Source organism: Harmonia axyridis, chromosome 2 (assembly GCF_914767665.1).
Source record: "Harmonia axyridis chromosome 2, icHarAxyr1.1, whole genome shotgun sequence".
NCBI classification, from domain to species: Eukaryota; Metazoa; Arthropoda; class Insecta; order Coleoptera; family Coccinellidae; genus Harmonia; species Harmonia axyridis.
In genome coordinates this window covers 56,128,836-56,154,153 of record NC_059502.1, presented here as the reverse complement: position 1 = coordinate 56,154,153, position 25,318 = coordinate 56,128,836, and the positions used below count along the sequence as shown (strand labels likewise).

Below are 25,318 nucleotides of genomic sequence, written 5' to 3'. Positions count from 1 at the left end.
GTTACAAGAACCGTGTCGGCCAGTGTAACCGCCCCTTAATAAATCCTTGACACATCAATTCCAACATTGGCATAACTCATAAAAGTAGACGAAAAGCACGAAGTGAATTCCGAGAATTTCATTATAGCCGAACACAGGTCCCATTACCAAGCGAAACACCCCAACATGAAAAGAAACCATGACAACCGACAATAATCAAGGATCGTCGACCCTCGGAAAAACCGTCGCAAAAACGAGTGGCCCGCGAATTGGGTTACATGTATAGGAAAAATCAAAACATCTCTTTCACAACTCCCTCCCGGCGCGGCCGTCCATCCCGAAAAATGAAGAATAGAAGCGACCCCCCGAAGTCAAGGAGATCGGAATCAATAAATAAATGACGGAAGCATGTGAACCACGTTTCAGTTAAAGTTTCGAAAGCGAGCAGTAGACAACTTCAATTGGCGTGTGCGCGCGTGGTTTCAAAGCGCGGTAATCATGTCTTCCGCCAAAAACAAACTTGCCCACCGTCAGGCCTCCCTAACTTTCGATTCTACAACGATAAACGTCAGGAGAAAGAGTTTGGTGAAACAGAACTCCGAAGATTTGGGCATGCTGAACAGCGACTTTAGGATAACCGTGAACAGTAAGATCGGGACGCAACAGAAGAATTTCCCGCCTCCTAAGATAGCGTGGGAAGACGATGGTAGAGTTCAAGAACCTATAATCGCGAAGAGATGTCCGGAAAACCGAAAACCTCCAAGATCCCTTAAACGACAAAGCTCTATGGACCAGGATTCCATCCTCTCCTGTAAGGAAGACATAATAAACAAACTACGTTTGCTGTTGAAAGACGAAAAGGAAATCCCCGAAAAGCAAAACATCAACATTTTCTTAAATCAAAATCCTAAACATCATAAACACGATGAAAGTAACCAGTTCTTTGAAGATCCACCTACGAAACAAGAAGCCTCAAAGGTTAAGTATAACTCTGAAAGCACCTCCGTTCCCAGTCTGTTCCAATTCAGAAATAATCCATTGAAAAAACTCGAGCCCAAAAAATATCCTCACGATCACCATCAAGATAAACCTAAAGACCCGCCGAATATAATTGTACCGCAAATCTTAGAAGAAGAACCAAAACCCGAAACTAAACCTTCGATAACAGATAACTCCCAACCGATTAACAACATAATAATAAGACCATCAACTGCCAAATCGAGACGAGAGATGTTCGGTCAGAGGACAAATTCAGCTTTTCATTCTGTAGTTGCCAGGGAAGGAAGCAATCAGAGGCCTCCGCTCCAACGTAGTTCTTCAGCACCGATTCGACCGGAACATGCGAAATCTAAATTTTTGGCTACGAAGAGAAAACTCAAAACCGTCAAGAAAAAGGACGCGAAATCGTCGAAGAAAAATGGCAATGACAATTCCTTAAATATGGTAAGAAAGAGGCTGTTTTGACAGAAATTAGGATATCGTTGAGAAAATAGATTTCGAAAATATGAAAATAATGATCTTATTATCAAAATCATCTAATTTAGGTAATCAAAGCTATCTTGAAACAATCCGGAAGATAACATTTTCTAATATCGTATTTTTCAGCTGATTTTTTTATTGATGTGATTATAGTGAAAATCTGCTATATTTTTTATCAGTTTATTTTGATAATATTCAAATGTCGCCCAATTTTCGTTGGTCTTAATATTTTTTCATACCTTATAAAGCTTTTGTTGGCCATGGATTTGTCGGACTTTTGTACTGCAGATATATTCAGTTCTCTTCTGCATGTCTCCGGTCATTGGTCATACCTATTAGCTCTTTAGTCATTAAAAATATGTAGCAGACGTATTTTTTAGAAATATCTTAAAAAATCCAGTGACAAACGTTGAAGATATTTTCAAATTTATTATATCAATATCAAACAAAGGGCATATTCAGGATCAGATTAAGGGGGGCAAGCCATGGTCTATCAGGTTGTAACATTTTATAAAATAACGATTAATATCATAATTTTCAATAAAATGTGTGTATTTTTTATTATTGAAATCGTTATTCCAAGAATTTCAGCAGAAAAATTTAATAATAATCGCCTTGCCCCTCGTTGGGTGCCAATGAATCATACTTATAGTGCAGAACAACTTTTTTGTACCACCATTGTCTGCTTTATGTTCGGTAGCCAACCTCATGTCTGTCAAACTGAAATCAATCCGCAACTTGACAAATATAGTCCCATTACCTTTGAAAAATTACCTATGTTGACTTCTAATGTCACATAATTTGAAATGTATATTATATCAGAAATTTTGGGAAAATTCATATTGTTTGTTAGGAGCGTTCATTTAAATTTGTGGTCAAGAGTGCTTTGGAGAAATTAGAGTGGATTATCTGTGATTACAAGTAGCGCTTAGCTTGTACCATATCATTACCTGGTAATGTTCCCATGTCACACAGTCATATTTAGGCTTTGGATTTTCGAATCTGTTAGGAAATCAGTAAATAACAAAAAATAGGTTTTTCCGAAAACAAAAGGCATCCATGATCGAATCTAACATCAAAGTTAGAGTTTGGTGCGCTATGAGTCGGAGGTGAATAAATTAGTCCCATTTTCTTCAATAGAACATTGACCGATAATGGGAAGAAATTCTTGTAACATTTATTGGTGAACTGAATTTTGACGAAAAGACTGAAAGCTTCTTCCAACAAGATGGTGCAACAGCACAGAAATTTTAGCTTTCTTTAGGAATGTTTATCAGGATCGGCTCATCAGTTTGAACACTAAGCATTAATTTCCTCCATAGTCTTGAACCTCACACCTTGTGATTTTTTTGTGACCTCATTTGAAGAATATTATTTTTCAAGTACCATTACCTCATTTAGTCCAACTGAAGGACTGAATTATCGAGAAGGTTGAAGAAATTGACAGTTCACCCCATACAGTGGCTAAGGTCTTATATGACATCACAAAAAGATGTGAAAAATGTTTAGAGTAGCCATTTCCAGCAGCTCCTTTAATTCAAATTATGTTTTTGTAAGGTTAAGAAATAAATTAAAGTCTCATGTTTCTTTCTGTTATTTTTCGCATAAATTCTCAACTTGTTTAAATCCAAATAAGAATTTTCAGTAGTTTTTCGAAATTCCTTGACCGAACGTTGTTAGAATCCTCATATTTTATCAATGCATGCAAATTTGCTAATGAGATTTGCAAGTTGGACGAAACCATTTTCGTGAATTAGCTTAAGAAGGTCGAATGTTTAGTCACTCACATCTGTTTACATACTTCGAATCTGGGACTATATGGTACAAGCTAAGCGCTACTTGTAATCACAGAAAATCAAAACTAATTTCTCCACAGCACTCTTGACCACGAATTCAAATGAACGCACGTTATTATGTTTAGAGTAATCAAATGTCTAGTTTACTAACAGAATTGCATTTTAAACTTTTTTCAATAGTTCCACTTCCACTTTTTTCCGATATCTCAAGCATAATTTTGAATTTGCATGATTTCTTCTATTTCTATAATCAGTATCATTCAACCGCAACCCATCAGAAAGAATCAAATCAATCATCAATTTAATTTTTGGCAAATTTTTGATCATTGATAGAATTTGAACTTCAAATCCAAGAATAATAATGATATTTGTACCTCCGTACATGGTGACCCACCATCAAATCAAATTAGCATTTTTATTCTTTTTCAACATAAGTTGTTATGGTAGTTTTTCGGCAGCAACTATTGAACAATTTGCATCATTGTTAACACTCGTATCAATTATCATGTTTCCAAAAATTTCGGAAAGGCTATCTCTTTTTGCTTTTCATTTTGTTTGCGAGAAAGTTTAATAAAATCCCACTCGTGATGGAATATATCAAAGTTTCATGGTAAAATAAATCAACACTCAATCTTTTATGGTATTACTATGAAAAATTCAATTTAGAGGAACACAATATTCGAAAAGAAACATAAAAATTGTTTTGATCGCAAATGTTGTTTTTCGGCTGAAATAAAGAGTTTAAATTTTAGGACTGCACGAATATAAACAATTCAACAGCGAAAAATGGAGCAGATATAATAACAATGGTTTCCTTGGTGAGTCCAGCTTCCAGCGACATCGAAGAAATATCAGAAATTCAGGAAGAAGAGTGTAAAAGTAGAACGAGTTCTCCAAAAAAAATTCTTTCAAATGCAAGAAAAGAAGAAATTGTCCATAAAACACCATCACTGAGAAGGATAGTAAAGCAAGGTAAGAAAAGTGCAAACTAAAAGAGGAATGCGGTTTATCAGCACTCGTTCCCTTAACAGAGCCCTTTATCATTACATCACGATGTCCGTTTTTCGAATTTTCGGCCGGGCATGATCTCAAACATCTCAAATTCAATTAATAAATTGTCAGGATAGGAGCGAGCGCATCTAGAATGCCGAGCTTGAGTTTGTTAATGAGCATAATACGACTTGGGGTTGCGTAAATATAGCCATTTTAAATTGGGTGATCTTAATAATATCGAATCCCTCAAGATGAAATTTTGTATGTAGATTGAGAATAACAATTTTGATTCTTATTCAATTCACCAGAACCATATTTGAGTAGAATATCGAAAAAAAATTAATAATATTTATGTGACAACATATTCGATAAGTGAAGATTTAGTATGTAGCTAAAAATAACAATATCAAGCTCCCTACTCAATTTTACATCGATTGGGTTATCAAAAACCATAGAGAAGAAAATATTGAGACTTCAGTGGCGACAGATCCGACCGAGTTGAAATTTTGCGTGTATGTGTATAATAACAATTTCAGGCTTTATGCGATCTTTCAGGTTGATCATTGCGTTCTTGAACCAGATAAAATTCCATCGAAATATGAAGAAAAAAAAACCCAATGTTTCCGTGACAACAGATTTACTCGAGTTGAAATTTTCTCGAGTTTGCTTTTCTAACTTTTTCTAGTCGTGCGGAATATGCTTCTTACAACTTTTGTTATGTAATACCATAGTATAAGGAAATATCCTTATACTATGGTAGTACATATACACTGTGTCCGTAAAGTATGGAACAAATTCATTTTTAGCTAAACAGACCATTTTAAGAAATAATCCTGAAACTCGTCGATTTTTGATTTTAATTTACCGTATTTTAAAATAATAATCTGATATAGAGGGTGAATAACTTTCGAGTAATGACGTCACCGTCTTTTTTTTAATTGAACACTCCCATTTTGTCTCAATTTTCCGATTATCTACTCTAGCTGAGCTGATTCCAAAAATGTATCATATGTTGATTCCAATTGGTATAGGGTTGACAAAAATACAATCGTTTTGTGTGTGCTCATAAAGTAACGCGTAATATTCTTTTTCTACATTCATGCAAAAAGCAAAACTTTATTGAAATATATTTAGTGGAAAAAGAAGTTCTTTATTGCACTAGTGCAATAAAGTTTTTATTGTACTCATCTGACATTCTACTTCAACGTGCTGTATTCATGACAAACATTGAACGTTTATGTTTGTCATGAACTACATATTTATCAGATATGCTGTGAGATTGGCAATACGTTTTAAACAGTTACATATTTTATATTATTTTGTATTAATGTTAGCAGCCAGAGATAAACAAACAATGCCTTCCCGAGAATTACTCCTCAATAAATCATTTCTTGCTTTTTGCATGAACGTAAAAAAAATGTTGTATGCAACTCGTGCAAAAATTGTTTATTGCACTCGACGTGTTGTCCAACTCGGCCTAACGGCATCGTCGGACAATTTCACGTCGAGTGCAATAAACATTCACTTTTTGCAGTTGTTGCATAAATAACTTTTATTAGATAATTTAATGAAATTATCGAAAATATTTATTGTCTAGCGGCAATTGGTTTGAATGTAACATCCTGTAGTTTGTTACATTTTCAGATTAATAAAAATGAGCTTTTTTCAAATATGTTTGGTACTTGTGGTCTACCAGACAGAATATGAAAGAAATTATTTCTTATTTTTATACATTTTTATTAATCTAAAAAGGTAACGAACTACAGGGTATTACAATCAAACCAATTGCCGCTAGACAATAGGTATTTTTGATAATATTGTTAATTTAACAAATGAAGAATGTTACGTTTTACTTTATGAGCACCACAAAACTATTGTATTTTTGTCCACCCTGTACCAGTTGAAATCAACATGTGATACATTTTTTGAATCAGCTCACAGTAATCGGAAAATTGAGACAAAATGGGGGTGTTCCATTTAAAAAAATGACAGTGGCGTCATTAATCGAAAGTGATTCACCCTGTATATTAGATTATTATTTTAAAATACGGTAAATTGAAATAAAAAATCGACGAGTTTCAGGATTATTTCTCAGAATGGTCTGTTTAGCTTAAAATGAATTTGTTCCATACTTTACGGTCACAGTGTATTCTATTACCTATCCATTAACAAACGTGGTAACTAACAAAAGTCGTTCTATCGTGCAAAAAGAATTTTTATTGAAAAATCTCTCAAAATGCGACAAAAATTTTTTTCTCGATTCATATTGATAGAACCATCTTTCTGGCAGAATTTTTCAACTCAATTCCGTTGGTAAAAATCGACATCACAAATTAAACCTTAAAAGTTGAAACCAATGAAGTTCAGGAACTTCTTGGTGCAAGGTCGATCTTGTTAATTACTAGCGGCTCTTAATTGAAGTATTCAAGGAATAGGGTTAGTCACGCATTTTCAATGAGAGAACGCCCTCTCGCCTTATGATTACTAATCAACCTACTTGATTCAAACGTTAATCGAGGGCTTCAATGAACGATTCACTTCAGAATCGTTGGAAAATACAAACTATTAGCTGCTAAGAGCCTTGTGCAGTCGTTTGATTACATCCCTATAGATTTGTATGTTTTATGTCGTTTTATAAGACAGTCTGGTTTCCTTAAAATGTGAATATTTATTTTTAAGCTTGGCAGTAGCCTAATGGAAGAATTGTCTCAGTTAATTTTTCTGGATTTTTCGTATGTTGTAGAATATGACCTCCTGAACAAGAAAGTCTATGGGTCCAACTCAATCACATGTCGTTTTATAAGCCACCCTTAATAAGCTGGAAACGCCTTTTTAAACGGGGTGGTCCAGATTTCAGTGCAATAACTTTGGAGTCGGGTGAAACAACTCTTTGCATGAAAAAATCCTATAAATATATATTCTGAAAAGCCTCGTTCTCGAGATACAGGATGTCAAAGTTCGCAAAAAAATATCAGTTTTTCACTTTCAATTTAGTATTATTACATTCATTGTTTTAATTTGTAGGTATTGAAATCAAGATAATGTAATGTTTTGAATTGAGTATGTGTCTCCGACCAACATTTTCCAGTCTCGTAGATATAGGGATGCGATAATCCTTTTCCTATTGAAAATCTACATCACTGTTTTTTTTTCGAGAAAAATTCCATTTCCTAAATCAACAGACCTTCACTGAAAAAAAGGTCTGCTGAATTTTTTCATAGAATGTACCATTTTCGAGATAATATATTACAAATAAAACAGTGTCCACAAAAATCTACAAAAATTAATTTTTCGAATTTTCCCATTAATTAGTGATACATGAAAGGACAGAGATTGGCGTAGTGTATTATAACGCTTTCAAATGCCATTGAATTGAACATTTCTGAAAGACACCCAAAGAATCAAAAATTTTTGTAAATATTTTTTTAGTGTTTGAGTATCCGATAAATTTTTGTTCAGAAATGTTCAATTAAATGTCATCTGAAACCGTAAGAGAACGCCAATTTTTGTACTTTCCTTCATAACTAATGGGAAAATTTGAAAAATTAATTTTTGTAAATTTTTGTGTACTTATAGTTTTAACTTTATACTCGATTATCTCGAAAATCGTAAATGAAGTCTTGTTTCGAAAAAAGAAAGTTATGTAGCGTTTCAATAAAAAAAGGATCATCGCACACCTATGTCTACGTCACTGGATTATTTTGGCAAGAGACACTTACCTAATTCCTAATTACCTAACGAAGCTTGTTAGGATATATGTATATAAGAATTTTTATTTCATGAGAAGAATTGTTCAAATCGATCCCAAAGTTATTGTACTAAAATCTGGACCATCCTGTATATCAACTAGAAAAATTTGTCCGTTCCATTTCTCTCTTTCAAAACCTATTCGATTTAATTTTTTTTCATTGATTTCTTTCTTTCATGTTTTTTTTTTAATATTTTCTTTGTCATTCATATTTTATTCTCTCTTTTCAATTTTGTGGTGGAAATTTAGAATCTGGTTTTCTTAAAATGTGAATATTTATTTTCTGCAAATGTAAAAAATAAGCGAACTCCTTCTCCTAAGTATCTCGGTAATTTTCTGGTAAAATCTGCATAGCTGCTTCTTCCACTTCCGTAAGGATATCCGCAGGAACATAATTTTCATCGGTTTCTTCTATTTTCTATACATTTTCTTCTTAAAAAAGTTTCCCTTTTCTGCAGAGAAAACTAACAATTTACTTAAACATTTGCTAACAATGAATCATGCTCGTGACAACCAAAGAAGCAACCTGCTTTGACCAAAATGTAAAAAAGTCACTGTCAAGTCATTCTGACATTTATAGGGTAGTGAGAACTGAGACAGAAGTAACTATGATTTGATCACAAAAATCATTGATTATTATCCCATAAGAAAAATTGATTTCTTCCACTTGTTGGATGAAACATTGTATGCCACTCGTCTGTTATGTTTCCTCTAGTTGGCTGGCTGGCTGTCCGGCCCAGTGGCGTGACTTTTTTCAACATAACACAATAGTACCTTAAATAACAATCTTTAATTTAATCTGTAAAAAAGAATTTCGGAAAATACTTCGAGCGGGGTTTTTGACCGTTAAATTTCTGGAACTCTGTCGACTGCATGCAGTAGATGCAGTTGAATCGGAATTTGTCGATCGATCATATCAAGATGTATTTGAATTCGAACAAGTTCGTAACATGTAAAATTCGTACCTTCGTGACATCGCATATTTTATGACACAATAACCTGCCGTCTTAATGACTTGCGAACATTTTTTTTGCTGATTTACCCATCTTTCATTCCTCACCGACAAAAACACGAATGTCGAAGGATGGCTGGCACCACATCGATTTTAACCGTATGCATTCCAGTTTCTTTTCAACAATCGAGCATCCATGCTATCAGGAGCTTTTCAGCTGGGTTTCCCGGTAGGAAGAATTCGATGGTCACGTCAATGATGTTGGGAGGCAGTCTCAAGAGGGCTAGTACGGTCCATAAGAAACCGGAGAAGGGGATCACGAATACGTCGACGTCTGATGATGAAGAAAGGGTGCCAAAACGTCGGCTGCTGAGGAGTCAGTCGGCGCATATGGAAGTAGTTGGGTAAGTCTTCTCAAACCGAGTTTAAAATTGTTGAATTTGAATTTATTTTTAGTATTTATTACAAGTTTCGAACGACATCCACAATAGGCGTAACCAGAATATATACTTTCCTATTATCTCTTCAATGTTAGTTTTTAATTTTTTTTTTATCTTCTCTCTTAATATTTTTTGATTCGTTATCTCAAATCACACTTCGACCAATCAAAAGTCTTTTTATTATATATTTAAAGTGTAGATTTGGTGTAACACAATTTTTTTCATCGTCACGGTCAGCCTCACGGTTAACAATCGCAGTGAATACAAAACAACATAAACATATTGTATTAAAATAAATTTAGTAGCCTAGGATTTTCTGTAAAGCTTTCTACAAAGCAGATTCAACAAGAAAATATACTAACTGACAAAGAAATTGCAACACCCAGAAGGAGTTGTCTAAATTTTAATTTTATTTTGTTGAAACATAGATAGTATATAGCAAGGAGTAAATGATTGAATTTGGAGAAAAAAATTGTGAAGGTTTTTTCATGTGAACAATTTTTGTTACTGAAATGTTGTAGTCGTTTTTTGCAAGTTTTTTAAATTTTACAACAAACCTGCTATTCGAGTAGGTCCAAAGTCGATGTTTAGTTGTTGTTAAAATGCCTGGAGCAAATGTACCCGAAATTTATCGCCAGCTGGCAGCTAAGTGAATTTGAAAGAGGTCCAATTATTGGTCTACGGGAGGCGGGGTTGTCATTTCGAGAAATCGCTAACCGTACGAATAGAAATCTAACTACTGTTAGAAGATGTTGTCAACCGTGGTTTGATAATGACCAAAATCGAAGAAGAGTAGCACCGGACGTCGAAGGAGCACAAATAAAGTTCAAGATTGAAGTCTATAAGACTTATGACCGTTAGAGACTGATTTGCGAAAACTCGATCTTTGACTGATGAGTGGTTGGGAGAACAAGTGAGGACATCCTGTAACTGTTCGAACGGTTTACCGCCGGATAAGGTCTTTTGGACTGTAACATTATAGCTGCGGTTGAGCATCGCCGGCAACAATTACAGTGGTGCAGACAACGTCAACATTGGAATGTGGAATGGCATCAGGTCGTCTTTTCTGATGAATCTCGATTCATCTTGGGTGCACCCGATGATCCAAGAAGGGTAAGACGACGTCGGGGAGAAAGAAGTGAACCTCAGTTTGAGGTTCAACATGATGTTGAGCGTCATGTACACCGGACAGTAGGTGTTATGGTATGGGGTGCTATTGCACATGCAAGTAGGTCACCTTTAGTCTTTAATCGAGGTAACATGACAGGGCTACGTTTCCTTCAAGAAATCCATATGTTCTCCCTTACTTTAACCGGCTCGAGACTCCAATATTTCAGCAAGATAATGCACGACCTCATATTGCCAGAGTAAGTTTAAAGTTTGTCGAACCGACCCATGTGAATCTTTTGCCATGGCCGCCCAGATCCGCCGATCTTTCGCCCATAGAGCATCTTTGCTCTAACATGGGTAGAAGGCTTGGTTATTAACCCCAGCCTTCACGGACTTATTGCATCAATGCCGAGATGTGTTGGGAGTGTATAGATAATCGCGGTGGACAGTCACATCATTAACAAATTTATTAAAAAAATTGTAAATCCTCCATTTTTTCTTCAAATTTCAATCATTTTCTCCTTGCTATGCTATCTATGTTTTACTGAAAAAAAAAAATTTAATTTGAACAGCACCTTCTGGGTGTTTCTTTGTCAGTTACTATATTTCGCGAAACTAAAGCACTTTTGGGTCGTTGTGAAGCACCTTCTTGACCGGAATAGTAAAACTGGTGAAAAAATCTAAGCTGTTGGGACAAATTACTGATTTGAGGGATAGAAACCGTGTGCTTGGCTCAAGAACAAATGAGAATATTCCTGCTGTAGGATGTAGTGTTGATGAAAACGACTTTTCACAGTATTCTATATAAATACTTAGATCTCAATGCTTCTAAAGTTCAGTTCAAGAATTCAAGCTGGTCGATCACCTCAAACGTTGTATCTTAAGCTGATTGGGTACTTGAAAAGCTCCAAAAGAATGTGAATTTTCATCGAAGAATCTTTTTCAGTGATGAGACACATTTTCACCTCAGATGCTATGTTAATAAGTAGAATTGTCGAATTTTGGGCTAAACAATCCAAGAATGATTGTTGAAAAGCCTCCCCGTTGTCACTGTTTGGTGCGATTTTTGGTATTGTAGTGTGATTGGACCTTACTTATTCGAAAATGAAGCTGGTGCAACTGTTACGATGAATCGATTGCGCTATCGAGCTATGATTAATGATTTTTTATCCCTGGAATTGAAATATATTTATGTAAATGACGTTTATTTTCAACAAGACGGCGTTATGTACACACAAGCAACGAAACAATCGCAATTTTCATGGCCGTGTTATTTCTTGGTGTGATCACAATTGGCTGCCGAGATCTTGTGATTTCACTTCTTTAGACTTTTTTTGGGGCCACCTGAAAGATTATGTTTATGCCAATTCTCCACATCCGATTCAAGACGTTAAAAATCGAATTCGTGAAGATATCGGGGACATACAGCCACAAATGTGCGAATTGGCCATGGAAAATTTCATAAAAAATATATGGTGCTGCAAAAGTAGCCGTGGCGGCCAGTTTGCCGGTTTCCAGAAGCTCGGTAGATCTATCGAAATATGTCCAAATAATGTGTTTTTCTTATGTATACCTGACACTGGTCTATTCTTATACCTGTCAGAAATGGATTAAATGTAGTTATCCACAAAGTCATTTGAAATATACTTATATCTTCTTAGCTTCTTACCTATTTCATTCAAGTGATGACCATGACTCTAATTATTACTATTATGTATTCTCTCAATAAATTCTTGTTAATAATTAGTTCACAAAATATTCTATTACCATTTTGTAAATAGAATTGATGACTTTTGGATATTGACAAACGAGCTTGGAACAAAAGAAGTATATCGGCTAGCCTGGTAGACGACAAATAATAGTGACAAATGCAGTATATTATGAGCTATGTTATATTTTACGTTATTCTTATGTAAATTCATCCTCCAGTTTCAACGTTTGAAATGTCGGTTCTCATGAATAACCACAACCTGTACATCGCTCATTATGTTAATTTCGCCAGAAATATTCGGGAGGTGCACAATTGGAAATCGATTCTTCATGTCTTTGGCCCGAAAACAAATAACATAAAAAGTAATATTTATTCGATCCATCCATCGGCATGAATGCCTCCAATATCCTTGCTCCGCGATTGGTACCATTGGAACTCGATGTGGTTTTATTGAAATTGATAATTGAACTTTTTGTATGCATAACTAATAAAATCAATTCCAAGTTATATAGGCTTCAATATGATACCTCTTCTTGCCACGAAAGGAACGGAGAATTAATTAAATCTAGATGTTTGGTAGGGAATTATATCAATTTCGAATTTTGGTTTTGGGTTTTTGTAAGGATAGAGTATGTATAGGGTGGCCTATGAAAACTCAATATGGCTTAAGAATTTTTTTCTCAACTTATTCATTTATCACACATAAATGGTAGGTACTTACTTGCATGACATTTTAGAAAATAGAATTGTAGTATGAAATAGTTATTAATGTTTATACCACGATGGCATCAACATCACTTGGTAAAACTAAACTTTTATGTCTTTCATCCACAAATTCGAATATCCGATTAAACTCCATTTTATCATTGTGAATGTAAAATTTTCTGTGAGACATACTATCGTTACTATGAAAATGCAGACTTTCAAACTTCAAAAATTAGCGTTGACGAATTGAAAAAAAAAATTTAACTTTCTTTGAAAGGAAAAATGCAGCAGAAAAAATTATTGCCGGAAAGATCACAGCCTTCTCTTAGTTAAAAAACGGTAATTTTGACATCGAAGACCAGCATGGCGGTGGAAGAGAGAGAAGGTTTTCGATGATGCAGAATTGAAGGCATTACCTACTTGATCAAGAATCGTGTCAAACGTAACAAGAATTGGCAGGATCATTGGGAGTGATGCAACAAGCCATTTCAAAACGCAAAAGGGATGTTGAACGGCGTTTGTTTACTTCTGAAGAGCTGCTTGCAAGGCAAAGACATAGGGGATTTGTGCATCGCATTGTGACGAGACGAAAAATGGGTTAATTACGATAATCCCAAGCGCAGAAAATCATGGGGATATCCCGGCCATGCTTTCACGTCGACGGACAAACCGAATATTCTCGGTTCCAAGGTCATGCTCAATATTTGGTGGGACCAGCTCGGCGTAGTCTATTTTGAGTAGTTAAAACTGACTGAAACAAACACAGGCGATTGTTATTGAATGAGCCGAGTATTGATAGACAAACGGCCGCAATACAAATAGTCATGATAAAGTGATTTTACAGCATGACAATACTCAAACTCATGTAGCGAAAATGGTCAAGATATATTTGGAAACGTTGAAATGGAAAGTTCTACCGTATTCAACAGACGTTGCTTCCTCACTTGTTTCGATCAATGGCACACGGCATGGCTCACCAGCATTTCCGGTCTTATGAAGAAGTAAAAAATTGGATCGATTCGTGGATCGCCTCAAAATATGACCACTTTTTTCAACGCGGTTGGCAATACTTTGAATCATAAATATATATCCAGTTTTTCACAATAAAACCTCGAATTTCAGAAAAAAAAATGGCGGAATCAGAGTTGTACGCCTATGTAGATACCATCATTAAATAAAGATGAAGGGCGCGATTTCATAATTGTTCAAGAAGACGAGAAAAATTGTTTGAAGCTGATGAGAGAGTATATGTCCTTATGCCAAGTCGTAAGAGGTATTTCTAATAAACAACCAGTTTCAGAAAAAAAATTGGTGAAATCCCATGTATCACCGAATTCAAAACAGAATCGGTTCTCCTAATTTGAATGTACTTTGAGCTTTTAAAGTGTCCCACAGCAGCCTAAGAAGACAGTCTGTATGGAGCAGGTCCGCCACCAGACATTTTGGCGCCCCGGCAAAATTAAAAATTCGCCGCCCTAATTCCCTAATCTTACCTTCATTGACTGCTATTAAATTGATATATTTGTTATTTTTCGAAAGAACAACTATTTTTGGTAGCTGAGGATACTGTAGAACTACCATACATTACTAAATATTTTTCGAATTAGTGAGTTACATATACAGGGTGTTCCACCATTGACGTGAAGCCTTATTACGATTGAACGCTGAAATTTTCGAATTTTTTTCGACACAGTAACATTAATCTTCATTAGAACTACATTCTCAATTGTTTGAAAAACCTAATAACTTCGAAATGAATCAATTTATTTGAATATTGATGATTTTTTGTTAATCATTGAGAACTGTACTGGGTGTTCGTAATGAGACAATTCATTCATGACTTATTCAACCGTAAATATTGGTCATACTCCAAATGACAGACCCTATATTTTTCATATGGTGGAAATAATAAAATTTGCTACCTAATACAAAATAAAGGGTGTTATTTTCAGAGCTATAGAACTTTAAATTGCAATTAAACAACGATGGATTATTCGATTGACATGAATTTTAATTATCCTCAAGATAATCTTGTGGCATTACATTAAAATATGATTTTTGGCATATGACCGCCACGGCTGGCTCGGATGTAGTCCGATCTGGATGTCCAATTTTCGATGACTTTTTCCAACATTTGTGGCCGTATATCGGCAATAACACGGCGAATGTTGTCTTCCAAATGGTCAAGGGTTTGTGGCTTATCCGCATAGACCAATGACTTTACATAGCCCCACAGAAAGTATTCTAGCGGTGTTAAATCACAAGATCTTGGAGGCCAATTGACAGGTCCAAAACGTGAAATTAGGCGGTCACCAAACATGTCTTTCAATAAATCGATTGTGGCACGAGCTGTGTGACATAATGCGCCGTCTTGTTGAAACCACAGCTCCTGGACATCATGGTTATTCAATTCGGGAATGAAAAAGTTAGTAATCATGGCTCTATACCGATCACTATTGACTGTAACGTTCTGGCCATCATCGTTTTTGAAGAAGTACGGACCAATGGTTCCACCAGTTCATAAAGCGCACCAAACAATCAGTTTTTCTGGATGTAACGGTGTTTCGACATACACTTGAGGATAAGCTTCACTCCAAATGCGGCCGTTTTGTTTGTTGACGTAGCCATTCAACCAGAAGTGCGCTTCAGCGCTGAACAAAATAAAATGGACGTAGTGCGCGATACGTATTCCGTACAGAACCATTATTTTCGAAATAAAATTGTTAAAATAGCGTTGTTCAGGCGTGAGTCTAATCATGATAAATTTTCGAACCAAACTGAGAATAAATCACTCGACAGCTGTTGAATCAGTCGCCATTTCGAACAGTAATGAAGTTGTATACCTCGAAAAAAAAACACCCGTTAGAATACATGGTATGCCATTTGGAATAATCCCAATATTAACGTTTGAATAAGTCATCAATGAATCTGTCTCATTTTGAACACCCTTCAGAGTTCTCAATGATAATCAAAAAGTCATCAGTACTTACTTCCATTCTTCTAGTAACCACTTTCAAATTCTCATTGAAATAATTTAGTTCAAAGTTATTGGGTTTTCCAAAGACCCTTCAATTTATAAAAAAACGAAAATCTTAGGTTTGTATATGAAACTTCGAACAAAATTTAATTCATTTATTACATTCCATCTGAAATCTAGTTCAGTATTCGATTTCTCCAATAAAATGGGCGCTTGTCAATTTTTTGATTTTACTACAAATAGTGGTATCATTGAAAAAAATATTTTCGTGTCAAAAATTATGTCTAGTTTTGTTAACTGACTTTGCACCCCTGCAATTTGGCGCACCGGCTAAATGTCCGGTATGCCGCTCCTGGCGGCGGCCTTGGTATGGAGAACATTTAGTATAGCTGAAAGGATTCTTTCGTGCAATGAAATGTAATTTTTGTAATTCGGTGTCTTCTGGATCTCAGAGGTATTTTCTGTGTGCATAATTGCACCATTATCATGATCTATGAACATAACTAATGAAGTAATTTTTTTTGTAAACAATTTTCCTCCAAGACGGCTCATGTTGCCGCAATCCTACTACTCGAAACCCCGCAATAAAAACTTCCTCAAGTAATTTAGAAAGGTGAATATTGAAAAGTTTCACTGCTGTTGCGTTCCACGTGTCGAAAAACTGTGGATATAATTCGCGAGTTAGGCGATGGGAAAAAACTATTTTGTAGAAATATGCACAATCAAACTGAAGGGCGTATGGTTTAGGGTGGGAGTTGGGAAGGACCAGGGACCGCTTTAGCGATATCACAACCTTCGCCAGTTATTCGGTGTTGAGGAGGTTCGATGATTTATTGTCTGAGCAGAAGGCCCAATTCCCTTCATGTCGATCATGTATAAACTTCACGTCGATATGTATGTTTTATGCGTCCGTAGGCAGAAGCTCTGGTTTCTTTCCATCGTGTCTTTCTCAAATGAACATTTTAGAATATTTATATCTGCATACCATTTTTTCTGCAAACTTCGAAAATTGTCCAATTCATTTATGTCAGTTGATAATTTTGAAATTTATCAAAAATATATAGCAAGTAGTGAAAGTTTGAGCACAATTGTATCATAATATTTATATTTATTATTTGATTGACTACATCAAAAGGACTCATTTAACCTTCATGATTTATACTTATCACATACTGAACTGATAAGAGTCGCCATCGACTGAAAGATGAAATCTAGAAATTCTCGAAAATTGTTACATAGGCGTACAACTTTGCTTCCGCCGTTTTTTTTTCCGAAATTCAAGTCTTTATTGTAAAAAATTGGTTATACATTTATGATTCAAAGTATTGTCCATTGCTGGCCACTACTTTCTACCATCTTTCGGGCAGCGTACGAATCCCGCGTTGAAGAAACTGATCATCTTTCGAAGCGATCCACGAATCTATCCAATTTTTTACTTCTTCATAAGTGCTGGTCAGATCTCATAAGTGCTGGTCAGATCTTCATAAGTGCTATTGATCGAAACAACTGATAGTCAGAGGAAGCAAGATCTGAAGAATACGGTAGGATACTTTATAGTGTCGCTCGTTGTATTGCGCTCGTTTGCCTTTCAATAATCGGTTCGAACGCATTAATTGTTTTCGATAACGTTGGCCTGTGATCGTTTCAGTTGGTTTCAACAACTCATAATACACTACGCCGAGTTAGTCCCACCACATACTGAGTATGACTGTGTAACCGTGAATATATTCGGTTTAGTCGTCGACGTGGAAGCATGACCGGTATATCCCCATGATTTTCTGCGCTTGGGATTATCGTTATGAACCCATTTTTTGTGCCAATCACAATGCGATGCAGAAATCCCTTCCGTCTTTACCTTACAAGCAGCAGTTCACAAGCAAACAAACGGAGTTTAACATCTCTCGGCTTGAACTCGTATGACACAATTTTCATGTTTCTGAATCATTTTCATGACATTCAGGCGTTTTGGAATGGCTTGTCGCGTTTGACACGAGTCTTGATCAAGTAATTCCTCCAATTCTGCGTCCCTGAAAACCTTCTCTCTTCCACCGCTATGCTGGTTTTTGGGGACAAAATCACCGTGCTCGAAGCGTTGAAACCACTCTCGGCACCTTCAAAACCTTCGTGTGAAATTTTTGTTTGATTGAAATTTATAAAGTGATTGGAAGTGATACAATGATTGAAAAAACCAGTTGTTGACATATTTTCTAGAATTAATTTTTTATGTTCTTCAAATCTAATTCTGCGAGATCGACCTGTCTGACCTATTTAAAATGCAAAACATTCATCACAAAACAGCTTTTAAACACCACTCAATTGGTGAAATATTCAGTCGACTCTTACCCCTATAAAACATTCTCTTGAAATTCTCTTATTAGTACATATAAAAATCAATGTTATTTTGTCTAATTGTTTCACAAAGTTTTCTTTTCTTTTATTTATATGATGATTTGCATATCTATTCACAGAAGAGTAAGAGACAAAATCCATAACTTCATCTGTTGAGATTGCTGCTTCAATATATTATCAGAGAAACAACGATTTACATTGAAATTTCATTTTATTGACGTTACTTCCAGCTCCGTTTTCTGTGGAGGACAGTTTTTTAGATGATTTTATTATCGGTTGACACTAAACGACGTCTTAGAATCATTGGTGTTGTAGTAAATTGTGATTATACACAAACAGAATGAAATGCATCATTTTTCCGAGGTGTGTTTGTAGCATGAAAGCGAATCACGACCGGACTGTGCTAGTACCAACGATTCCAATGAAAAAATCTAGAAACGAATGAATATATTGACAATATGACACTTGAATCTGAAAGTAATGATCTGAAGGAATATAGAAAGTGTGCTTGCATTTCCTAAGCTGTTTTGCTTAGGAATATATATTATTATTGATATATATTGATGGATTTATTTATTTATTTAATTTACGTGTCTCAACACTTATGGTCATTGACACGAAGGACTGTTACAATCTCTTTATCATATTATATGTAATATCAATTTCACAACATTGTTATAATCTACCAATTTGGATAACATAATATAAAAGACTCACTTTACTCCCGCTTTTGGGGAAGTAAAATATGATAAAATATGAGACTCCTCTGAAATCCCTGATACCAATGAGGATTATTATATTAGTTTAGTACTCTATTGAAGATAAAATATCATTTATGATCACCTCTTCGAGAAATCACATGGCCTGGAAACTTTTCTTGCAAAATTGTGATTGTTTAGTTGCTTGTGTGTCACATAGCGCCGCCTGGTTGATAATGAACGTTGTTCATATCAATATCACCCAATTCCAACCATAAAAGAAATCAATAATCATAGCCTGGTAATGCAATCTATTCTATGGTCCAATCACATCACCAGCCCAAAAATCGCACCAACCAGTGACATGTTGATGGTGCGAGGAAGAAGCTTTTGAACGATCATTCTTGGATTTTCTGAGCCCCAAATGCGACAGTTCTGGTTATCATCCTCCGTCACTGAAAGATAATTTTTATAAGTATTATCATAAGGGCATCTAATATTTTCTAAAACAATCGACAAAATTTAAATGATATTCTATTGGAAATATAAATTTGCTGTGTGAACTTCAGTTTCCATATGAATTCGTCTAGCCTCTTAATTCGAGTTTTTCAAAAATTCATTTGGACCATCTGGAATGCAGCCGGAGCTAATCATTTCCATCCAGCGCCACCTTCTTGAACAATCGCGAAACGATTACTCTGCTTTACAGAGTTCTAGTAGGGCTGAATCGGAAACCAAAGAAATTAAGGCATTCACCTAGAAACGGTATAATTTCAATTTCGAAATCAATAGATATTTTAGTAAAAAAAGGTCATATAATGAAAATTATAATCTTCTTCTAATTTTTCAGTTTAGAAGATGATGAGCAAGAAAAGAAGAAGATTTCAGAACATGAAGATCGTCTAGAAGGTCCAACCGAGGTTTGCAACATACCAGCAAATAAAGAAGAGGAAACGGTCAAAATTTATGACCTGGAAGAAATTGAAACTACTAGTCCTCCAGAACCGAAAGCCATTGAGCAAAATTCGGCTAACACCGAAAGTCAAGACGGTCAGCAGTTTTTCACACCAAAAGAGAAGGAGTGTTGGACTTTGTATCAGAAAATGAGTGGCAAGGGTGTTAACGTCAATTATGATACTCTTCTGAGAGGAATGTTAACACCAACAGAATACAGAAATAGAAGACAGAGTTTAGCAGCTATGGCAAGCCTAGCTGAAGAGTCAGAAGAATCGGTGGATAAAGTAGAAGCGCCAAATTAGTTCATAAAGTGGATGAAATTAAACTCGGAAAAAAAATTAATAGAATTGAGATATTGCGATGATGAGTTAGGTATCATGAAAGTTTCTGGCTGCAGTGGTAGATAGACAGGTACTTGTGAGAATTCAGTAGAATAATGAATTTGGGGTAGCACACATATTCGATGAAAAAAATTAAGGCAAAAATTTCATGCCATTGTTCATTTCAATATAATGCGTAGATATTCTCATCATAGAATTTTCAAACAGAGAAACAAGACGCATTTGAATATTTGTTTGATTCACAATTATGGCAATGGAAATACAAATGATTTTTTTTTTCAAATTGACCTGAAATGGTCTGAAAGAAAATTTGTTCAAGTTAAGCAAGATTTGTAAAATGCGGTACACCTAAGTTCTACTTATGGCTCAAATTTTTATAATTTTGATATTCCTTGAAACTCAGACAATGCTAGAATTAGTACTGACAAAATTACTTTTTTATGTATTGGAAAGGCGAAACCATATTTGCATGTATACTTCTGTAAAATGCAATGTTGATGAGTATTAGCATGGTTTCGATCAAGTTTTTCGAAATCCTATAAATCTTATAAATCTGTTTTTGTTTTTGAATCAACATAATAGAACTAGATAAGATCTAATTGATTGAAATAGAGGGGTGTTCAAAACTAATTCGAAGATATTAGATCTCATCACTTAAAATAGTTCTTTTAGTGCCACTGACACCTTGTGCCTTTGATGTCAAATATGATCATTCGAAATAAATTGAATAAAAAATATCGTTTCATTCTCTTCCTCCATAACCATTATTGATTTCATGAGTTTATTGGTAGATATTAATGCACATGGAGAAAATCAATTACACATTTGTTTCCTAATTTGAACATTACAACTTTCAACTTGTTTTGAATTTATTTCTATTTCTTATAGAATTTTCCATATTATATTAACTTTTATAGCTTATATATATATATATATATATATATATATATATATATATATATATATATATTCTGGGCTTAACAATATGATACAATGAACATATTAATAAGATACAGCCTAGTGCCGTCTACCCAGTCCTCTTCTCCAAGCCTCTCGATCCTGTGCCAGTTCCGCATCAAGCTGTCTCTGCTCCATAGATTGGCGTATTCCCTCATTCCAAGAGCGCCTCGGCCTTCCTCGCTTTCTTCGTCCTGGCGGAACCCACTCAAACAGACGCCTAGGCCATCGATGTTCAGGCATTCTCATCAAGTGGCCAAACCACCTTAGACCTCTAAGTTCGATCCGGTCAATTACAGACTCCCTAGCATGAAGACGATCTCTGATCACTTCATTCGTCACATGATCTAGCCGTGACGTTCTGGCACTCCGTCTCAAATAGTCCATTTCGACTGCATTTAGTCTACGTTTGAGATCAGCGTTAATGGTCCATATTTCAGACCCATAGCAGAGTGCTGACTCCACCATAGTTTTTCCTATGCGTTTTTTCGTCATGTTAGAAATATTTTTATCCCACCACAGGGAGTTAAGGCAGCCAATGATCTTTCTAGCTTCTTGTATTCTTCGTTTGATCTCCGTTCCACCAATACCATTTTTATCCACAATCGCCCCCAAGTATTTGAATTGTTCTACTTGTTTTATGGTCGTGTCATCATCGATGAGTACCTCAAAGTTCGCCTCGCTATTTACCACCAGGTATTCGGTCTTCTTCATACTCACACTCAAGCCCCATCGTTCGTACTCTGAGTATAGTTTTCTCATCATGTATTCGATGTCAAACGAATCTTGTGCAAATATGACCTGATCATCTGCAAAGCTCAGTGTGAATATTGTATGATCGCCTATAGGTATCCCCATCTCGCCACAACTTCTCCTCCATCTGGTCAGCACCACTTCGACATAAAGGTTAAATAATAGAGGGGACATGCTACATCCCTGCCGTAGTCCTTTTGACGTATAAATTGGTTTCGATAGCTGTTTACCAATTTTAATATATGCAGCATTATCTTTGTAAAGTTCTTGGATAAGGCGCAACATTTTCGTGTTGATCTTTAAAATGTTCAAAGCTTCCCAAAGTTTTTGCCTTGGAATAGTATCATATGCCTTCTCCAGATCTATAAAAGCCATATGCAATTCTTGTCCCGTCGATATTCTTTTCTCCGCCAGCTGTTGTAGGACGAAAAGGTTATCCACGCATGATCGTCCCGCCACAAATCCCGATTGTTCTTCACTTATTTCATGGTACAGCTGCTCGTTGAGTTTGGAGTTCAATATCTTACCATACAGGCGGCTCAAGCTGCTGGTAACACTGAGGCCTCTGTAGCAATTGGGATCTTTCCTATCCCCTTTCTTGAATATCGACACTAAGTATGCTTGTTTCCACTCGTTGGGGGTTGCTACCGTTTCGATGCATTGGTTCATCAGAGTTGTTAGTCTGTGGATTAGTGCCGCTCCTCCATGCTTAACCAATTCTATCGGTACATTACCAGGGCCAGGCGACCTTCCATTTTTCATTCTTTGTAATTGTCGTTTGAGTTCTTCTATGGTTATTAATATATGGTTTTCCGGTTCATCCCTACATATTTCTTCTTCTTCACCCCCTGTGTAGTCTCTGGATTCAGTCAACAGTAGTCTATAGTGATCTTCCCAGTCGTTCATGGCTATCAGATTCAGTGCCCTATTTGTCTCGTTGGTTTTCAGTGACCTAATCGTTCTCCATACCTCTGTAGATTGCGCTCCCCCAACATAATTCTCAATTTGGTAGCACTTTTCCTCCCAGAACCGATCTTTGGTTGATTTGATTTTCTTTTTCAGTTCCCTGCTTTTGTTCTTATATATTTCTCGACTTGTTTGGTTTTTTTTTGTCAGCCACTTACTGAATAATATGTTCTTTTCCTGTATTAAATTTAATATTTCATCTGTGAACCATGGAGGTTTTTTGCTCTTCTTACTGGTTGGCATTGGACCCAGAGCTTGCATTGCAGCCGATTGTATTGCTGATTTGATGTTATCATATTCAGTACCTATATTGCTGTTTAGTGGTCTGGATCTGAGTTCTTCTGTCAGTCGGTTTTGATAAAGTATGCTGATACTTTCCTGTTTTAGAAGGTATAGCTTATAATTTTGATTTTCAGGTAAGGTTTGCAGGTCTCCGATTTCTTGGGGTCTCTTCATTTGTTTCTTTTGAAAAGGGCATATTATCTTTTATAGCTTTTATAGCTTCATCTCCAAAATGAATGAAACGCCACTATCTGTATACTTGTTACTGGTTGAAGAAACGTAAAGTAATTATGGGCGCCCGCAGAAATTTTTCTCAGGGGGGGCAAAATGAAAATTATTGACAAACGATAAGGAGTCCAGGATTGTCATTGAAAACCGGAAAATTGTTGTGAATCCATTACTCTCCTTTTTTCCATGCTCTTTGGATTGAGAAAGTAATATTGAGGGTGTTGTGCTGAAAAATGAGGCAATCAAAATATCAGGGAAGCCATGGCCCCACCTGTGGGCGCCCATGAAAAAAATGTCTGGTCACCTGTGTATTTAGCTATCTGTGATGATTTTTGCGTATAATGGGAACAATTCGGGAGGTAAGACTGCTTATTTCATAAACATCAAGTGTGGGGATTAATATGAAGTGTGAGTTGATACATAATATCCTTTAGGTTTATTAGTACCAATAACAACCTTTTGAAATTGTTGACAAAAAAATGAAAATCAATACTATTTCCCTCAAATTTTCATCATTTTAAGATTTGGAATGTGTAAAATCCGAAACTCTAATACTATGATTAATCCATCCAACCACAGTGCGAAAACTACTTATCAAGTGATCAGTAAAAAAAAAGATTGTTATCCTGCATTGATCCTTCTTGTTCGAGAAATTTTTTAAGAACGTCAATTTTACTGAATGTAAAGGGTGTTTTTTTAGAGCTATAGAACTATATAACAACGATGGATTATTCAATTGACATGAATTTTATTTATCCGCAAGATGATCTTGTGGTATTACATTTTAAATATGATTTCTGGCATATGACCGCCACGGCTGGCTCGGATGTAGTCCAATCTGGACGTCCAAGTTTCGATGACTTTTTCCAACATTTGTGGCCGTATATCGCCAATAACACGGCGAATGTTGTCTTCCAAATGGTCAAGGTTTTGTGGCTTATCCGCATAGACCAATTACTTTACATAGCCCCACAGAAAGTAGTCTACCGTTGTTAAATCACAAGATCTTGGAGGCCAATTCACAGGTCCAAAACGTGAAATTAGGCGATCACCAAACGTGTCTTTCAATAAATCGATTGTGGCAAGAGCTGTGTGACATGTTGCGCCGTCTTGTTGGAACCACAGCTCCTGGACATCATGGTTGTTCAATTCAGGAATGAAAAAGTTAGTAATCATGGCTCCATACCGATCACCATTGACTGTAACGTTCTGGCCATCATCGTTTTTGAAGAAGTACGTACCAATGATTCCACCATCCCATAAAGCGCACCAAACATCCATTTTTCTGGATGTAACGTTGTTTCGACCTACACTTGAGGATTAGCTTCACTTCAAATGCGGCAGTTTTGTTTGTTGACGTAGCCATTCAACCAGAAGTGCGCTTCATCGCTAAACAAAATAAAATGGACGTAGTGCGCGATACGTATTCCGCACAAAACCATTATTTTCGAAATAAAATTGCACTATTTGCAAGCGTTGTTCATGCGTAAGTCTCTAAATGATGAATTGCTAAACCAAACTGAAAATGAATCACTTGACAGCTGTTAAATCGGTCGCCATCTCGAACAGTAATGCCAACATAAAGTTATATACCTCGAAAAAAACACCCGTCAATTAGAACATTATAAGTTAATTCTACAAATTCAGTTAAAATACATTTCTATAGTGCATATGGATAATAATTCACAATTGGTTCTTGACAGTAGGGTACTCAGATATTGTATTCTCAATAAAATTATTCAGGATATGACCTCTCTATTGAATATTGTTTGGTCGAATAATGTTGTCGATTGCATTCAAGAATTTTATATCAATTATCCACTAAAATTGATTTAAATTGCAGTTTTCATCTCAAAGAATGCTCGATTTATCTAGCAAAATGTAGATATAGGTTATA

At 35.7% G+C, this 25,318-nt stretch overlaps 1 protein-coding gene across 1 annotated transcript; it reads left to right on the top strand.

Annotated features, from left to right (window-relative positions):
- LOC123672842 lies at nt 1–20,720 on the top strand. The gene is made up of 4 exons (XM_045607153.1): nt 1–1,422; nt 4,007–4,226; nt 9,120–9,351; nt 19,788–20,720. Exons 1-4 carry the CDS (start codon nt 478–480, stop codon nt 20,194–20,196), a joined length of 1,806 nt encoding a protein of 601 aa, XP_045463109.1. The 5' UTR covers nt 1–477; the 3' UTR covers nt 20,197–20,720.
- The last annotated feature ends 4,598 nt before the right edge of the window (nt 20,721–25,318 follow it).

Excerpts from the sequence above, each read along its gene's own strand:
- LOC123672842 (XM_045607153.1), top strand. The coding sequence starts at position 478 with ATGTCTTCCGCCAAAAACAAACTTGCCCACCGTCAGGCCTCCCTAACT. Across the intron at positions 1,423-4,006 it reads ATGACAATTCCTTAAATATG|GACTGCACGAATATAAACAA; the intron begins GTAAGAAAGAGG and ends TTTAAATTTTAG. Across the intron at positions 4,227-9,119 it reads GAGAAGGATAGTAAAGCAAG|TTTCTTTTCAACAATCGAGC; the intron begins GTAAGAAAAGTG and ends TATGCATTCCAG.